The 20129-nt window shown below is 36.5% G+C and overlaps 1 protein-coding gene across 1 annotated transcript in view; it reads left to right on the top strand.

Moving 5' to 3' along the window:
- The window catches only part of LOC149793850 (complement factor B-like), a 76325-nt gene that overhangs the window by 31508 nt on the left and 24688 nt on the right, over nucleotides 1–20129 (top strand). The window contains exons 7-9 of the mRNA XM_089967828.1: nucleotides 2553–2782; nucleotides 9594–9738; nucleotides 13002–13121. Of these exons, the coding sequence (XP_089823954.1) occupies nucleotides 2553–2782; nucleotides 9594–9738; nucleotides 13002–13121 (495 nt within the window). The remainder of the gene's footprint in view (nucleotides 1–2552; nucleotides 2783–9593; nucleotides 9739–13001; nucleotides 13122–20129) is intronic.

The raw sequence follows: 20129 nt of genomic DNA, 5'->3' as shown, positions 1-20129 counted from the left end.
ACTCTTCAATCAACATGAGTTGTTTAAGATCACCTTAACCTTTGTCAACCTTCTTAGCTGTACACATTCTAGTAAACAGTCGTTCTTTATTTCATGCAAATTCAAGATGAGTCCTTGTATATTCTTTCTACAATTTCTAAAGCTTTGATGATAGGCTTCAGACACCATGTAATAACCCTTCAAGATATATTCTTTGATCACATCATTATGACCATCTTAATCAGACGAAAATGAACTGAAGACATCACTAGCTTCACCACTAAACATACTATGCAATTACAACAAAATCCAATAATCTTTCGGACATTTCACATAATGAGCGTTTTTGTAAAAACTGTGAAAATACCTCCTTTTCTCTAAAAGGACGGACGTGTCTGATATGTTTGACAATATCAAAGTATGAACCTATATGAACCCCCTCTACTGATAAGTTCCCGTTCCTTTAATTTAAACACCCTTAACTTTTCACTTTTTTTTCCTAGCATTTCCCTATCGCTCTCTCTGCCTTTTTCTCTGGTGATTTTCTCTCTCCTCTCTTCTTGTTTTTCCATCTCTTCCTTCTTTTGCTGTCCTTCCCTCTCCTTCTTATTTTCCTGTATTTCCGTTTCGTTCAATTCTTTATGTGTGCACTTTGTTCCATTGAAGATGAAGACCTCTAACTCTACTTCCCTTAATGTCCTTAATTTCATATCCGAACTAAACGGAAACGTCTTAATTAAACCCAAAACACCCACATCAAAAGCACCCATTCTTACCAAATAAAGTATCACGTTTTCTGGTTTCTTGTTTTGTTAAAGAAGGTCTCGTCTCAGCGAAGATCATACTGTTTGAAAAGTTCAATTATCTCGTCCTTTAAAATAATTCTAATTTCTCCTGAGTAGGATCAGTAATCGAATTCTTTACTTTGGATGTATGGTGAAAGCTTGTTGGTTTCACTATTAATTTCCAAGCAATGAATAAAAAAGGTACCAGGGACTACTAAAATTTCAAAGAATGAAATTCAAAGTTCAAAACCAATCTCCTGACATATCGTAATATCCGAAATATTAAAATGTCTAACATTTTCAAATAAATTCAAATCCTGAAAATATTTAAATGAAATGCAAGTCCGAGACTAGCTCACGACTTATTCTGTTGCGTCATAGGGGCTTAAACTATGCAACGAGAAAAGATAAAACCCAGCAAACATCCAATTTTCCAAAATATAAATGTATTTCCCTGCAATATAAAAATCAAACTAAGTGAAAGAAGTTAAATTAACTGATAGTATGCTATGAATTCCTATAATTTTTCCTAAATGTTATATCGGTTTCGCAGTAATTCAGAGACGAGCCAAAGGTTGTTCGAATGAAGGTTATAATGTTCTTACGTCCTATCGGTGCTGAACAAAAATATATAATATAACCGTTTACTTCAAGGTAAATCCAATGAAAGTTGAATGTCACAAATGTCCTGAAATGTTTACGTAATCCAGTGCAATTAAATGTACATCCAAGTCTTTGGATAATTCGCAATAATATAGCAAGGTATTGCATGTATAGAATGAATGCGTTCCGCGCTGCAATTTCAGCGTTCAATAAATATATAAATAAATCCCAATACCTCTCATCTCTCACAAGACGGAACTATAAATGAAGAATGAAAAGCTGCATATTTAACGCCGTTATATTGTCACTTTATATGGATCAAATCAACAAATCTGAATCGCGACAAAAGCTTACATGTATTTAAAGTATTATGAACAAAGAAATATATTTAAGATCGATTCTGACATTGTTATTATTATTATTATTATTATTATTATTATTGAGCCAATCAACAACTAGGGCATGCATGACATCTCCAGAGTTGAGTTCAGTTGTACTCACAGGATCATGTGATGTTAACATGCCCTCCATTCAATTATTCCTTAGAGTACTTTGGCAGAATTAGTTGTTGACATGAACTTTGATTAATGAATCTAGAAGGTAGTATATGTACTCATGTTATAGTACAGACCAGCTACATAATTAAAGAATTAAAAATTATAATTAACCCTTATGTCTTAAGTAAAAAATATATATAAAATAATATATAATATGGATATCCGTAACACTATACACTTCAGTGCTCTCTCTGCCTAATTTCTTGTGTTACGGAAATTATTTATTTTAAAGTTTTGGATAAGTGTGAAAATTGACCTTGGGAAAAATAATACGGAATTAGCAGCAGCTCTAGGGAATAGTGGATTGGATTGCAAATATTACTCTTGTTCATGCGATTTCTGAACTCAACAGTTTAGTCCGCAGATACTTTACACGACATGAATTACAATAATTAGTTGAGCTCTACATCCTAATTACTGACTGACTGTACAGTTAATTACTACAGTTAAACAGATCAGGCTGACCATCTCATGCTTCTTTGCAAGCCCGAATAAAGACATATTTACCGATAGAGATACAAATAATATTCACTGTAACTTAGTGTCTAAGTGCGACCATTAAAGTTTCTAACTTACTTCACTTGGTTATTGATATAATTTAATGCCGTGTTCTTTTCACTTTTCCTAGAAACGAAAAAGATAGGTGGAATGTTGCTTGGAGAAACCTTGCAGAACGTTATAAATCGTGCAAAGCAGAATCGCCAAGAATGGGAGAATAAGAATAGTGGTCAGGCGTCATCAAGAACTATAAATATTCACACAAGTTTGGAATTATACTTACTGGTTGATACGTCAGGCAGCATCACGGATGCGACTTTTGCGATTATGAAACAATTTCTCAATATCCTTCTTGAAAAGGTAGAATTACATACATACATACAGACAGACAGAGAGACAGACAGACATACATACATATATACATACATACATACATAGATACATACATACACACACATACATACATGCATGCATGCATGCATACGTACGTACGTACGTAAGCATGTATACTTCATTGAACGTGTCTCTAGAATTGCATTTTGCTGAATAAATTTGTTTCTGTTGATATTTGCAGACAAGATGGAGCTCCGTATATGAAATACAAATTGTTTAGAGTTATAAAAAGACTTAACACAAAAAGAAACTTCCAGAGTTTGAGAGGAATCACCTAGTTCCCTTGATCTTTATTAGCTGCATCATTAATAGCATGAAATGTTATTGCCATTATTATTATTATTATTATTATTATTATTATTATTATTATTATTATTATTATTATTTCTGTAATTGTCATTAGTATCGTGGCTTTTTATAGAGAAATATATAAAAATAGTGAAATAGATGTCCTATCCCACATTATCATCTTTGGAGAGCGCAAAAACAACTACGACTACTAATAATAACAATGAAAAGTTGCGGACAGAATACAGATTGGCACAACTCTGCATTATAACCGAGTCAAAATATTTGAGAGAGGTGGGGTAACATTACAAGAGTTTAAAAGGATAATGAAAATCTATATGAAGAGATATACTGCATTTGTTTACATTTTGAGATGCGAACAACCTGGGGTAAAAGGTTACAAATGGTGGTTTGCTGATTTTAAAGGTAACACAGATATGATACAATGCTTTTGGATAAAACAAAAATAACCACCAGCAACCCTGATAACAAGATTATTGAAACAGAAGAAGGAGAAATTATATATTTGATACGGATAAATATGCAAATTTGTATTCAGCGAAATTTACAGTATAGTTAAAAGATATAATATACCGTTTTAAATGACATGTCTTTAAGACATCTGAAAGTACGGTTTCTTACATAAATACCAATCAGTTATGGAAGCACATGAACAGAATAAGAATTATGGGTAAAAAAACCCTCTCCACATTACACAGCCAGGCGATAAAGATACTTTCCTTGGGAAGGGTATATGTATTAAGTCTGTTGGATCACCAGTGACAGACTGATGTTGTTGCCATGCAATGGTATGAAAAAAACAGCTATGGATAATTCGACAGTGATATCCATTTGTTTATCTTTTGTCATAATACCCCTCTGATTAGAATATCAAACGAAGAAGTGATGCTTGAAGAGAAATTTTCAAAGTGATGAAGCCTGAAAAATACTTTTTGGTGGAGAAACATTTACGGCATAAATGTTACATATTTGTTGGAAAAGAAAACACAGGTGATTTTTCATTTTGCTCAGACAAAATTTCTAGATGAAATGTTAAACACTGCCATAATGACTCGAATTTGAACATTTTTCACTGAATGTGATGTGATCAAAGTAATGGATCAATATGTTCATTTATTTTTTGCAACTGATACATTTGGAATTTACAAATTCAATATAAAACTATAAAAATTTCGAGATATATAATTTTATTTGCAGGATGATATTTTTCTAACTTTTCCGAGAAAATATTCCAGATCAACAATTTTACATTCTCCGATAATTCGCAAAATGGAAGACTTGAATGGAGAGGGCATTGATGGTATGTTATATGAACAAGTGCTATCTACATACGGCAAGGAAGATTGCATACAAAAGGTCAAAAATATTTTGAAGACCGTAAGAATGACGGGTTGTACATATTTGCTGTGAAAAGGAAAATATATGATGAATTCCTAAACAGTTTGAATGGACGATAAGAACATATCATTACAATAGAAGAAATAGATGATTTGTGAGAGGCACGCCTCATTTATCCTTTCAGGTTGCAATGGAACATTCGTTTTTAGAGGAATGATTGAAGCATCTATACATAGTAATATCAAGCAACATGGATGCTTCAAGTTCTTGTTAAATTAAAATAACGATTCTTTTATCTAAAATGGACTAGGTGGCAAAATAACTGCGAATTAGACACTGAAATCAAATTCGTATTGCCCAAAAGACAAAAAAGCAACAATGAAAATATATCCACAAGTCACCAATATTCAAGACAATTATACTAAAGGTACACACATACAAATGTTACAGGAACTACAAGGTAAGAAATGTTCTAGCATTGTAATAACTCATATGTTAATGACGATGAACAAGTATTGCAGTCAGAAAGTTAAAGTTGATTCCAAGTAATTGCAAAAAATCTGAAGTACATATATAATATAAAATCCTCAAATTGGTGTAATATATTTTTACAAGGTGAATGCTAATGAAGATTTGGCTGGTGTTGATGCAAAGAAAAGGGCGTACCTTTATTTAAAATATCATTGACTAAAGTTACAGCAACGATTCATAAAATACCTTGTACTTTGCGTTTTCCTGGACATTTAGAACATGTACACATTTCACACATCTTGTATTTATACAATAAAGTAAAAATACGGTTCTAGTTTCGTTAGTTAAGCTAAAACGTTATTGTCGATAAATAGGGGGCTTGAGATTGAATAAAGAACTAACAAGTTCAGCACCTTACCAATATGAAGTAACTCAGTTTCACGCTACAGGTTTGCTGAAATTAAAAATTTTAAAAGATATTAAACAAGATAAACAAAATGTACTATGATGAAAAAAGTCACATGGAAACGATTGATATTTTGGACAGGAACAATTTAAAATAAAACTTGACACCGATAACTCTATGAAAAAGGACAAAGATCATAGTCTGATATGCAATTTTGGCAGAATCATGAAGACTGGCCAAGGTGTCTGGCAGCATCAGGCTGTGGGATATAATCTGGTAGCATTTTGATGCAGATAAACATACCAGGTACTGTATCAGGTACTATTCCTGAAATAGACGAATCAGTATATAAATTTCATATTTACGTCCAGATCAGAAGTAATGAAATATATTGGAAAAAGAGAACGGGTGTCCTAGATAACACTGGTCAACAGTGAAATCATTACTGACTTGAAAAGGCCATAATCTGTAGTATTTTGGTGTGCCGAACACGAATATAACCGTGAAAAATTTGTATTGGCTCTCGTTTTGAAGATATTCATATACCTCATTTTCTATGTTTCACTGTGTAAATTTCTCCAGTAGGACTGCAGCAACATCCGGAATAATGATGTAACATTGCATAATACCATCATGCTCACATCATCCACAGTTGATTGCATCATTTTCTGATGCAATGCAATACTAATGCCATGCGGCTGCTGAAGTAAGTTGACGTCAGCAGTGTACTATACATGTGTAGGCCTATTATACTAATGCCAGGCGGCTGCTGAAGCTGACGTAAGCAGTGTACTATATAAAGCCCAATCAGATAGGTTCAGCATTTAAAATATTTTAGACGTTGTGCGAGACAGTTCAAGCTACTGTTACATAAAACTTATTATTTTATCCATTTACGTACAATAAAGAACAGTAATGCCTCAAAAGTGTGTTAATACCGCGGACAATTTTTGCTATATTTGTGGGGAAGTGACATTTGCCAACCAGAAGAAAAGTATCAATTCTCAAGTGAAGAAGGCATATCATCTTTACTTCGGATGCAAGGTTGGTGACCAAGACAAGCCTTGGGCTCCGCATATATGCTGTGCTACATGTACAACACAGCTTTCACAGTGGTTGAATTGCAAAAGGTCATCAATGCCGTTTGCAGTCCCAATGGTGTGGAGAGAGCCAAGCAACCACCTAAATGACTGTTACTTCTGCTTGGTTCCTCCTCTTTCCGGCGGAATAACAAAGCGAAAGAAGTCGAGAATAGTCTACCCAAACATTCCGTCTGCATTGAGACCAGTTCCACATGGTGAGGGACTTCCTATTCCAGAACCTCCAGCAGAATATTCTCTTGATTCATCTGATGAAGACAAAGGTGAGTCGACCTGTTCTTCTCCTGGTCCATCAGCATGCAGTGATCCAGATTTTCACTGTGGTGCATCATCAACCCCACACAGAATAACACAGGAAGAACTAAATGACCTGATTCGTGATTTGGACTTATCAAAGAACAAGGCAGAATTGCTAGGATCAAGACTCCAACAATGGAATCTTCTAGAAGAAGATGTCACAATTACTGCATATCGAAAGCGCCACCAGCAGTTGGAGCCTTTCTTCAGAAAGGAAAGTAATCTGATATTCTGTTCCGATATTGAGGGCCTCATGAATGCTTTAAAAATCACTCATGACCCACAAGAATGGAGACTATTTGTGGACTCTTCGAAACTGAGTCTCAAGGCTGTGCTTTTGCACAATGGAAACATTCTTCCATCTATTCCATTAGCGTATGCTGTCCACATGAAAGAGACATACGATAACTTAAGGCAGCTACTGAATTCCATTGAGTATAACAAGTACAGCTGGCACCTCTGTGGTGATTTGAAGGTAGTTGCCCTTTTAATGGGACTGCAGCAAGGATATACAAAATACATGTGTTTCTTATGCGAGTGGGATAGCCGAGCAAGGGAAATGCACTACATGAGGAAGGAATGGACTCACAGGCAGAATGTAGCCATTGGAGAGAAGAATATCCAACACCCAGCTCTGACTGAGGCTCAGAAAATCTTGCTACCACCCCTTCACATCAAACTAGGTTTGATGAAGAACTTCGTGAAAGCCATTGACCGGACTTTGCCAGCATTCCGATACCTGCATGAAAAATTCCCTCGACTCAGCGAAGCAAAGATTAAAGAGGGAGTTTTTGTGGGTCCTCAGATTCGAGAGCTTTTCAAAGATGACCGGTTCAACAACTTGCTGGAAGGTGACGCGAAACAAGCATGGAATGCTTTTCGCCTAGTTTCTACAAACTTCCTCGGAAATGTTAGGGCAGAAAACTATAAGGAACTAGTAGAAGACATGTTGATGAAGTATAAGAAACTTGGCTGCAATATGTCTCTAAAGATTCACTTCCTTCATTCCCATTTGGATTTCTTTCCTAGCAACTGTGGTATTGTTAGTGATGAACACGGCGAACGTTTTCATCAAGATATCGCAACAATGGAACAAAGATACCAGGGAAAATGGTCCACTACAATGCTGGCTGACTACTGCTGGACACTCCTCAGAGATGCTCCCGAACAGCTGTACAAGAGACAGGCGAAGAAATCTAAGATGTAGTCAATGACTTGATTTTTTATAGGTAGGCTATTACAGTTGACCTTTTACTATTGGAATGCATTTCGTTATGTAAACATTAATTTCTTGCAGATTACAAAAAAACTAGAGCCAATTTTGCAATTTGACTGTCATATTCGTGTTCAGCACATACAAATTGATAAGAATTGACTAATTTTATTTCAGTAACATGAATTTTGTAAAAATTTGTTGTCCAGTGTAATAAAAAAGTATTATGTACTAGGGACGTTAATGAAAGATTGAGGATTGGGCGCGGTGCTTTGCTCTACATCAACGCAAATAGGGTATTTAGTGTCTAAAGGTTTGTGCTTGGTGTTAGTGTTCTGACAGACGAGGAGGGATTAGGTAAAATAAATAAAATGCAAGTTTAATAAACGGTAATATATATTTTAAGTACACTGTTGCAAAACATGAATATATGACAGTTAGTTTCAATATCATCTGTCAGTTATAAAGTTTTGGTGGAGCTATTCTTTTTAGGAGAACCAAGTTATGACATAGACGAAACCACCATGGTAAAATTCCAACAAGGCATACTAGGCTCAAAAATGAAACCTGACTGTGTCATTGGTATTGATGTTGTCTTTCCGTTACCGGACGATACGGTGATGAGAAGGGGTATTATTGTCGAACAGAACAACAAGACAAATAAAACCAGTTACTTGTTTGAAATTGGGCTAGACACTACCATCAGTACTGATGTAGTAAAGAAGCTGTTTCAAAGGTTGAAAAACATTTTAGAACAGTATATCACCAATATATCAGATGAAAAAAGAAGAGAAAGTGGTATTTATTGAAGAAGGATTATGAGCCCAACGACGTTGTTAGATCTGCTAGTATAATCCGATACCTGGACCTTCAGTGGGCACATGCCAATATAAAAACACCAGAAAATTGAAATGTCGTCAGTGAAATAAACAATTATTTATTCTGATACTCATCACAGTGGGAGATGCCGTTGTTTGATTTTCGGAACGCTTTATGCCCCTTCAAAGAAAGTCTTTATCGCCGCAGGTAATGTCTGCCAGAGTAAGATGAGCTACGTTGACGATATACGGAATACTTTTCAGCCTAGAAAATAGTATGAATACTAACTTCGTGTTATCCTCGAAAAAGGATGAGTACTAACTTATTGTTATCCTAGAAAAGGGTGAGTACTAATGTCTGGTTATCGTAGAAAATGTATGAGTACTAACTTCTTTTTATCCTAGAAAAAATAAAGGTACACATACACGCACACGTACATGCAGGCCACTTCTGTCGTTAGTTTTTGGGGCCAAGAATCTGTTTCATAACTTGGAAACCTATTGAAAGCCACACTCTATTTCTGTATATATACATTCTCAGCATGAAAAGGCCAATTCATTTATTCAATCAGCATTGCTTCTGGGTCGCTTACAGCATGTTGCGGATATACTCATGGGTCGTAACTTCGAAACTGTTTACAGATCCATCCTGAATGCCCAACAACCATTCATCCGTGATTACATGGCATAAAAGATAAATTCTTTGTATAGCAGCCAACAGAAGGCTGGTGATGCTACGAAAGGCAGAATATATTGTACCTTTCAGCCATTATTATTATCATTATTATTATTATTATTATTATTATTATTATTATTATTATTAAAGGTATTCGGGGCTAAAAATGACACAACTGACACCGAAGTGTTTTTGCGATTCTTTGGGAAAAATGTGTCAAAGGAATTCCGGTTCACGAATCTGTCCCAGTTTCAAAATTATAATATGACCAGAGCTGATGCCAAAAATTTGACTGGTAATGTCAGTACTTTAGTTCATTGTTTGATATATTTATATTCATTATTTATATAGGAAGTATATTTAAGGTATTAATGCCAATCTGTATCATAGTCGCGTTAAAAAAAAAAAAAACTTGCCGTGTTCTATATAACGAAACTTATAGCTTTACCGGTGCCAGTCCGTCACTGAAGTCGTCTGTGCCAGTCCATCGCCTAAGTCGTCCGTGCAGTCAGTTACCTCCGTCGGTTTGCCAAGAAATTTGTTCTATCCCAAAATCGATCATTGATTAGATGAAAAATTCAGTTTTATTTCAAGGTGATCATGGTAAGGTTCTGTTTTCACTTTTTAACATTTAGTTTCGGTCGAATTTCGGCCTCTTGCTTGACTTAGAAACTGACTTCTGGCATCACGACTTTTATCACCCTAAAAGCCTTTGAATGCATTTGAGGACTAAAACCAAATTTGATCATTGGATCTAAATATTATTGCTATTTAATTTCTTTTGGCGTCAAAATATGGTTGAATTATTGTCTTTACTTGACATATAACTTCTGTTTCGAATATTGAAGTAATGTGTATTTAATTCACGTTGCTGAGGTGGGAACATGTTTCATAAAAACAAGTTAATAATTGTAACACAGTCAGTGCTCAATTCGTTTAGCCTGTAAGTTTTCATTAAGAAAGGTAATATGTGTGATTGTTATGGTAAATATTACAAAGATTTTCGACAGGTCTCGCAAGACCATGACAGTTATAGGAAGTGGTAATCTCTTGCACCATCTCACTCGTGTAGGTGGGACACGACGACACTAAAGAAATCCCCCACCCCACAGTTGACAGTTCTAGCAAATAGTAATTTCCTTCACCAAGCTTTTTTACACAGCAGTAGGGCGACTCGAAATATCAAATGATACAATTGACAGTTCTAGCACGTAGTGATATTTTACACTAACCCACTCGCAGACTGATTACGTAACACCACTATAAAATTAAAAAATAAATCGTTATTCACACATATGTAACGGGTTACAAAAGTCTTCTTTTATCGATGCAGCTGGATCACATATAGTGCATGAAGCAAAACAAAAACCAAAAGTTGCATCCGACTAAACTGGCACTTTGCTGTGTTGTTTCCTTTGTATGTAAACCTAAGGCAGGGGTCTCAAATACGCATACCGCAGGCCCCATGCCGTCCGCCAAGCCGTATCCTGTGGCCGTATCCGTATCCAAGGACACCAAGCCATATTCTGTGGCCCGCAAAATGATTTGCGTCACAAGGTGTCATGAGGGATAACAAAGGTTGTGCGGCCCTTGGGCCATTGAAAACGACCTCATGCGGTCGTCACAATGGTTTGAATTTGAAAATAGCGGTGGGAATGTCCAATGGTCTGTTGGGATTGTCAACAGTCGGGACTCTGGATTCTGGCGAATTGGCAAGAGTTTAGGGGTTACTGCATAAGTTCACAAGTATTATCATCTTTGTGAGACATACAATTAACACCCAACGTAATATATTATCATGGGGAAGCCCTCCATGTGGACTTCTTGTACCGACAAACAGACATGCACAGTCCACTAGGATTTAGTTTATATCTTATATCAGGCATGCCAAGTTTCCTCCAGTGCGAAGGACGATAAACAATTTCATGTTGTAAATAACAGATAAAGAAACTTTGCGTTCATGATTACTTAATAGAGTACTATAGAGTTCCGGCACATAATGAGTGTAGTTTGAATTTTAGTTATTCCAAATACATTAATCGGTTAATTCTGAAATTGTCCGCCTATGGCAGTCACCAATTAAACAAGACTGTATAAAATGGTCCAACAAAAGGAGATACAATAATACCGAACTACGACAGGAAAATATTCCCAATATATATTACTGTACCAATTGATACACTCCTTGATTGCTCCATCAAGTTGCCACTCTGACCTTTTGCAAAGCTCCAAGCCATATCAGTGTACAAATGATATATACTTAACTATCAAGATCGCTAATATCCGCTATGTTTGTCAGGCCGAGCGATTGAGTCATTTATCAGCCGCATCAGTAAAGGTGATTGATAATAACTCAGCTTGTTCTCCACTTACCTAAATAAATCAATAGCACGTGGCACAGTACTTACAGTCGGTCACTCTCTTGGCTGACTGCCACAATAACAGTCTCGTAACTTGAACGTAAACAAGATAGATCACCATAGTGTAATTAGATTACGTTCAAGGAAGGCGATTTACATTTGTGAAAAATCGTTGACTTATAAGTGCAGTGGCAGATAAGTCCTTTCACTTCGTGTTGTAAACCCATTGAGAGATATAATCGAATGTTCTGGACATGTATTAGATGCTTCGTTTAATACAAATCCATTTGGTGAATCTATGCATAAATTTTAAAATTGGTCTTGTTCAGTAGAAATCCTAAGAGACTGGCATGTGAATTGGACATGGGGAGGAATGCGAGTGTTATACAAGATTTTCCTTATTTGGACAGAAATGAAAGAAGAAACATATTGAAAATTTGAACATATCCAATACATTTGTCAATTACGTTCTGTAATTGTTGTTTGAAAGTTAAGTTTGTTTCTGAAGTAATATATAAAACGGCACAGTTCCGAGTGTTGAAAATGTTTATTTCTTAGTTTTATATATAGTTTATTATCAGCAAATGTACCTTTTTATAAAACATATGATCATAGAATTGATCTTGCCAATAGGATGATACAGTTCTGTGGCATTCAACCAGAGGTATTAGAAAACCCAGGTTGCATGCTTTTAATTCGTCAACATTAATTTATCAATATTTTATTAGCACAACAAAAGCAGTTATCATCTGAATACATGTTTTGTTTGAGCTTCTTTAAGAGCCTATATTCATCATTTACATAAATAGCATACAAATAGATCTCGTGTTGAGTCCTTAAACTTTAATCTACGATGATTTATTTACTTGAGACTGGAGTCTAATACTGTGTATTAACCATAAACTTGAATCTAAGATGGTTTATTTACTTGAGACTGGAGTCTAATGCATTGGATTTACTTTAAAAGCCAGACTAATGCATTGCATGTATTTTAAAGTGTTGCCTAATACGGCATATTTACTTTAAACTAGAGTCGAATAAAGTGTATTTACTTTAAACTGTAGTCTAATACATTGAGTGCACTTTAAGGCAACGACAAAAACGGTGTATTTACTTTGTAGTAGGGTCTAATACAGTGTATTTACCTTGAATCGGAGTCCAATTTAGTGTATTTACTTTGAAATATTTTTGTTTATAGAGGGTGACACAAATATCCCAATTGCTCTCCAAAAGGTGAGAACTGATATCAACACAAGGAGAGAAGTTGACGACAAAAAAGGCTATATGCCAAGTAGAGCGTTGATTGTAATTAGTGATGGTAAGAATTTGTTTTTAACTTCATGTTTTATTTTAGTCCGTTTGTTTAAAGTTCTTAAAATCTTGTATCAAGAATCTTTGACGGTCAATGCTGTGACATTTGTTTCCACTTAGATAGCAAAAGTTTTATTAATTAGATAATGTTTTATTTTCTTCAAAATATATAGGTCTTTCCAACCTTTTTGATTGCATTGCAGTCTGAGCCAAATAGTTCAAATCATAATGGTACAACACCATGTTACGAATGTAATCCTATGAATTGAAAGCCTCGATACAAACAACGGTGTCAAGTATTATTTTTGTAGAGACGATTTTATTATTGGAATCGAATTGATCTACAAATAGTTATGCTCAGATATCATTGAAACTGTCGGCATTATTCTGGTTCGGACTAAGAGATGTGCACTCTGTTAAAAAGTTTCCTGTTTAAATACATTTTAAGATCTGAGTGATACTTACTGGTCTTTTTGAGGTCATGTGAACGACAAAGAAAACATCCAGTGTCTTGAAAGTAAACATATATGTTCCCTTTCGAGAGTTGATGTCGCCATTTTGTTTCTGAAATTGAAATGCCAAATTTCATATTACCTGTCAGATGTGGAATGTACGAAATGATTTTCTTAGATGATTAGCCAATCGCGTTCATTATATGTTTAATGAATGGGGGTGATATAATGTCCCGATTAAATGAGTGACTTCCGCTTCTTGCACTTCACGTTTCTTCGCAATCCATTTCTGACTTATGTTGTTTTGATCGTGAACTGCGATAAATCAGTTAGTGTAGCGTCAGACTTTTATAGACAGTCGGTTATTGTACTGTTGAATTCGTTTCTAAGGTAAGTTAGTATAGCTTATAGCATCCGATTCGTACAGAAGATCAGTTAGTATATTGTTGGATTCGTACATTAGTCCAGTTTGTATTACGTCGCATTCGTACGTTAGCTCGGTATAGTGTCGGATTTGAACTCAATCTCAGTTAGTATATCGTCAGATTCCTACCGAAGCTCAGTAAAGCGCCAGATTCCTACGAAAGCAGATATGATCCCGGGTGTACGATTGCTTGATTCTTGCAAAAAATTGTACGAATTTGAGCACTAAGACAAGCGGCGATACCCAAGAAAACCCGCAAACTAGTTCAAAGTCACGCATGTAAAAAATGTACTCTGATCGGTATTATACATATTTTATTTCTGTCACTAGAAATTGAATAAAATATTAATTTAACAATAAATTCCAGAGTAAGGCTATTTTGTTGTCACTATACCTCTTTCAATCAAAAATCTGCAGATGTGCGTTGATAGAGAAGGACACTTGGAAATTATCATCGACAATTATTTGTAACCGATGTCGTGTGTCCCTGAGGTCAATTACTTCCCTTTCCTTTCATACGCTAAAGAGTGAACATTTTGGTCCATTTATTAAAGTGAAATCAACCATGGCGGGACGTAAATTTACTGATTATTTTCAACATTAAGTTAGTGATAGCAGGAATGTTGAAAGTTCACTTAAAGTCAGTGGTGGAAAGTGAACCGGGGAACGAAGAAAGTATTTGAGTTTCACGTGAAATGTAGGATGATATTTCAACTGCAATGTCGGATGCCGAGTAAAATGTAACGACAAAAACTCAGAAACAATAAACACATTGATACTTATACAGCTAGGCGGGACATCTTTTGAGGACTTTGATAGAGCCCTAACAGAGTGAAGCAGATCTTGGGAACATCTGTGCGGAAGTTCAGTTCGTATAGCATCAGACTCGTACGGACATTCTGTCAGTAAAGCGTAGGATTCGAATTCAAGCGCATATTATTGCGTGAGATTCGTACATAACATCAGTATCACGTCAGATTCGTAAGTAGGAATATATGGCAATTGGGTCTCATATGGTTTTATATAAGAAAAATTTGGGAAACTTTATATCCTCAATCGGGAAATTAACATGGAAATGACACTATAGTCTCAAACTGGAAATTAACAATAGAATAGTACTATAGCCTCAAAAGGGTTTATATCCTCATTTTACCTCAATATGCGCTACTCTAGGTAAGTATGGAAAGTTCTATGTCTAATCTGTATAGGAAAAAGAGTTGATGGGGACAAACAAGCAAACACTTATCCAACAAAGAGTATATCTTTTCCAGGATATCTAGTGACCCTGAAAAGGGCCGTTGAGTATTTACTTCTATTTGTTCCTGTTCTTCCACCATCGTCTCAGCCTTTCGAGGAAATTCATATTTTTTTACCATCATCAGGCATTCAATCTAGATGCCCATAGCTATACAATTGTCCTACACCTTCATCGAAATGTTCATCCAACTCTCACCGTACAATCAATTGCCGCCTTCAATTTATCCGCTCTACAATATTGAAATGTGAAAAATCCTCGCACTTCCTCTTCCAACATCTCTCTGACCAGATGTCTGGCTGTATTTAGAGTTGTCACTTGCTTGTTCACGAAGTCTAGGCTGAATAGATACCTCAATTAAACCGTTATCTTGTCTACAACAAACGTTGCATTCATCATCCAATACCATGAGTCTTTCAGATTATTAACTGATCACATTCTTGTAAGTGTTGACTCTGATAGCAGCCTTGAAAAGGGCTAAAATTACATATCGGGGAACAGGAACTGTTTAATCCGTTGTGGTGGAGTAAACACTTTTCTTTTTCGTTCATAGTCCATTAAGGCTAAAAGATTTCATATTACCGTGCTTTCCCATTGAAAATGGTGCTGGATTGGTTGTTTGTGGATGTCATGGACTTTGTATAATTCATTTAGCGTCAATATCACAACTGTAATCGGGCAGTGGAAAAATTGATTTCACAAAATGATAATGTTTGCTGATTCTCGGTTTGCTGGTAACAGCAGCATTTTATTCTTTGCGTTTAAATTGTCGTTGTAGTAAAGCTTACGGGCTATTTCCAGGATAGTTCTGAGTGTTTCGGTGTGTTCTAAGGTACTTTCATACTCATATAGCAGGTATATCAATCCCCAGGTCTCCAGCTGATGAGAGATATATCCGACTACTGCTTTCCCTCTGTTGGGTGTTAATTTGAGGCTTTTGCTGTTCTTTTCTGGTCTTTATTTTTAAGTTCCTGTTTATGCCCCGTTGTGGAATACAGTTGCTGTTTACAGTTAGCATTTGGTATTTAGGCAATATATCACCAGCTGAAGTTATTTCCCGTTCTTTGTTTTCTTGTTCTTGTTCTTTTATCCTTTTCATGTTGTTGGTGATGCCTGAGTTAGCGGCGCGCTTACCAAAGCTACCGCTGGTATATCTCCTATTTGTTTCCCCGGTGACCCTGATATCTTCTTTCAGTTTGATTTTATTTCTTGATTCGTGCCTGCGGTTGACGTTACATTTGTTGTTATTGGTGATGAAATCATCGGTATATGTAGTGAGTTTATAGTAGAAACTGCCCTGGTCTTCTTGTTCTCTTCAATTGTAGGTGGTGTAGTGCTTTCAATCACCTTGTTTCCCAAGCATTCATTATTAATGTACTTGTTGACCTCATTTTCCTTGGAATTGGTTTCTAAGTGAGTAACACTCACCTGAGGCGATGTTATTGATGCTGTCGACATTAGTAATGGCAATTTAGGTATGGTCTCTTTAATTATTTCTTTAGTTCAGTGTGAAGGTTCAAGTGTAGTGGTTTTACTGCAGGTTTTTCGGCGCCAGGGGTTTATCGACTCTGCGTAGATATAGTAATCTCTCGCTGTGATGCCTTCGTTGTTCTAATGGAAGTAGGTCTTCTTCTCTGTAGGTCACTTGTCCATTTATTTTTGTTAATTGCTCAGTCTTCTCAGATAAGCCATAACATCGTACGTATCGCTTGTGTCCGTAGGCTGCACCCGGATGAGATGTTGATTCTTAGACCATTTATAGCTCTCAGGGCCTGTTTAGGGATTAAAGTATCCATATATGGCTCACGTAATTATGGTTATGTTGATTGTTGCTATCCTGGCCAGACTGGTACTCCGCTTTATAATCCTCAAGCGCCGACACGATCGAAAACATCTCTTCGATTTTGTGCGAATGCCATTGCTAACATGACCCAGTGGGATAGAGATGAAATATCATATATAGATACAGTATCAGTAAAAATACAACACTCACCAATTTTTCGAAAATTCATCATTTTTATTCACAGTTGGAAACTTCTCAAATACAAATCAGCAAGTCAACAATTTTTCAAAGATATTTACAAGGGTGACAACGCTGTGGAGTCAGATTCGACTTCCAATGATCTAGGTCATTTAGCCATCAATGCACACTACGTTTTCTAGCTAAAAGAGAAAAGATAATCATAATATTCACAAAACAATCTTTTTCGTTTATCCTTATTTATATAATGGTCGCCATCAAAATAAGTTACTACATTTTTTAAAGGGTAGCCAAGACTGCGTTGATGAAGAAAATACACACAATATTGTCTACACATCATGGAATCGGTGTATTGCAATATCACATCATCGAATTGAGTCGTCTTGCATTTCGTCTCATAAAGGTGATGATGTTATCTTCCAAAGGCAGGGATCCATAAGAATCGAAATAGTCCAGGCTGCGATCGTTAGGGAAGTAGACTGCCACCCAATGGTTGAAGTCTTTCGTCAGTGCTGATGACATAGGCTTGAATGTATTTATCTTCGCGATGAGGAAGTTAATCTTAAGTCATACAGGACATGAATCCAAGAAACTGTATACGATCTGTACATCAAAAAGTAAGGACGTTCCCAGGTATCCATTTTGTTTTCACAGGTGATAATAAGTCAATATTTCAATCCTGGCTGAAGAGTTTCCAATAGTCTATAATCACTTTTCTCATGCTGTTGATTTCTAGAGTATTATAAAATTTTGCTTAAAAGATCATATTCACATTGCTGAGTAGAGCGTCTGCAAACTGAAGTTCTGCACAAAATAGGCCGGATTTTATAGGGTGGAAGTGTCCCTCGTGGCTGCTTTGGTCTCTAGTGAAATCAAAATCCCACAAAGCATATTCTCCTGCTTAATCGTCGTACAAAATGCCGTGGCTGCTGTTGTTTCCTAACTGTTCCCGTGGCTTCAGTCACAAGTTAGATCTCAAGTAATTATTCGCTCAAAGTTAGGTTCGATGGGTCCGGTACACAGTGTCTGGTCATCTCGATTGACTTCTCTCTTGGACACTGAGGGCTTCACTGCTGACGATACCGATCGTTAAGTGTTTGGGTAACTGTCCTTTGAAAAGATAATTTTCGATGTTGAAGGTTTTCACTTCCACTCGTCATACACTTGGAGATCGTTCTGCTCAAAAGCATGGCTGATGTCATTTCCGACTTCAGATTTCTTTTCCACTTGTCGTACATAGAGTCGGGCTTCTTGGATGAGGTTTTCGTACTCGATCGCATTGGCCATCAAATGGAAAGCGGTACTGCTTCCATTCAGCCTCGGGCGGGCGTCTGCTTCGTTCAGCAAATGCCTGTTTTGCAACCACATGTCGTAAGTCAAACGATCGATCAGTTCTAAAGAAAGTCCTTGTTGGATTTTCTTTCGATGATCGTTAAATCCGACATTGTGAGAATTGCCATCTTCTGTTACGGCTTTGTCGTTGAACTTCTCCAACGTGTCAGATTTCGATACCACGCAAGCATCTACGTGGGCGTTGTTCGCTTCTCCTCCGTTTCGTCAAGATAACTTTTACGTAATTCACAACGATGACACTGTCGAAATACGACTCACTGACAGGTAAATAGTGAAGATGTACAAATTCACGGTGAACATGCTACGTTTTCCACACTTGTTATAAGCAGCAGTGGCAGAATCCACTTTGAAAGGAATGACTCTCAGTAACGGCGCAGCTGTGTTATTCTACCACGTTATACTCATCGGTGTAGAAAAACATCAAATTGAATTCTTCGTTCAGTTGCACAGGGTAATTAAAATACTTGAGAAATTCCTTGTTGCTTTTGATGACTGATTTGGGGCCTTTAGTGGTGACTCCACAGTTTCGATCCAACATTAGACTATGAATACTAGAAGCTCGCCTCATGAATTCACCTATATGTACGAAAAGATGTGGACAAAAGTTAAGTAGTCTATCTTAATTTTGGGGATACTGTTCATCTCGGACTACACCGTGTATGTAAACTCATCATGGCTTCCATGAAGATAACAGATTCACCTATTTGGAAAAGAAGGATTTATGTGGAAAGGCAATTCTATCTGAAGAAAGTCTTGTTGTATGGAACCGCTGTCCGACGAAGTTTATGGAAAGGAATAATACCAGTGCGATGCTCCATGTGTTAACTCTACTGTGTTAATAACCCGAGGGCCATTCAGTTCCCTCCAACTGATATACTATCTGCAAAAATATTTGTTGTCTTTGTGTTGTATAAGTGTTTGTTTGTTTGTTTGTGAATGTTTTGTTTGCCAGCAACAACCTTTTCGTTCCTATAAACATTTCATTTAGAAGTTTCCATACTTACCTAGAGTAGCGCGTATTAAGGTCAACTCGAAGACTGTTACCAAGTTCCCTCCCGATATAGGTCAGCCACTGTACCACTGTTTCAATTTTGAGGCTATAGTGCCATTCCCATGTCCAGTTCCGCTATATTCCTTATGCAGAACCATATGAGGCCCAATCCCCATACATTGCTACTTTCGTAGGAAGTTCACTATTGCATCGGATTCGTACTTTAGCTCAGTTAGTATAGCGACGGATTCGTAATGCAAGTGTCTGTGGTTTAAAAGCACCTGCTCCCAGTCGATTCATGGTTGCCCATCACAATGTGTCGTTTGAAAGGGCAGTTTGATCCCATTTCCTCGGCAAGATATAACCAATAATGTGTTGAAGGTAATATTAAAGCAAACAAACCAAACAAACCATTGACCCTTGGGTCATCTTAATCATAGTTCCTTGTATCTGATGATTACCTTACGCTCCTGATTTTCTTCCGGTAGCACAATATAATATGGAACATGAAATCAGATCATACTTGGCGGCTCCCATGTGCCATCTTATTTTCTCAAAG

This window comes from Sinohyriopsis cumingii, chromosome 8 (genome assembly GCF_028554795.1).
Source record: "Sinohyriopsis cumingii isolate HCF-2022 chromosome 8, ASM2855479v2, whole genome shotgun sequence".
Lineage (NCBI taxonomy): Eukaryota > Metazoa > Mollusca > Bivalvia > Unionida > Unionidae > Sinohyriopsis > Sinohyriopsis cumingii.
This window is presented reverse-complemented; position numbering and strand designations above follow the sequence as displayed.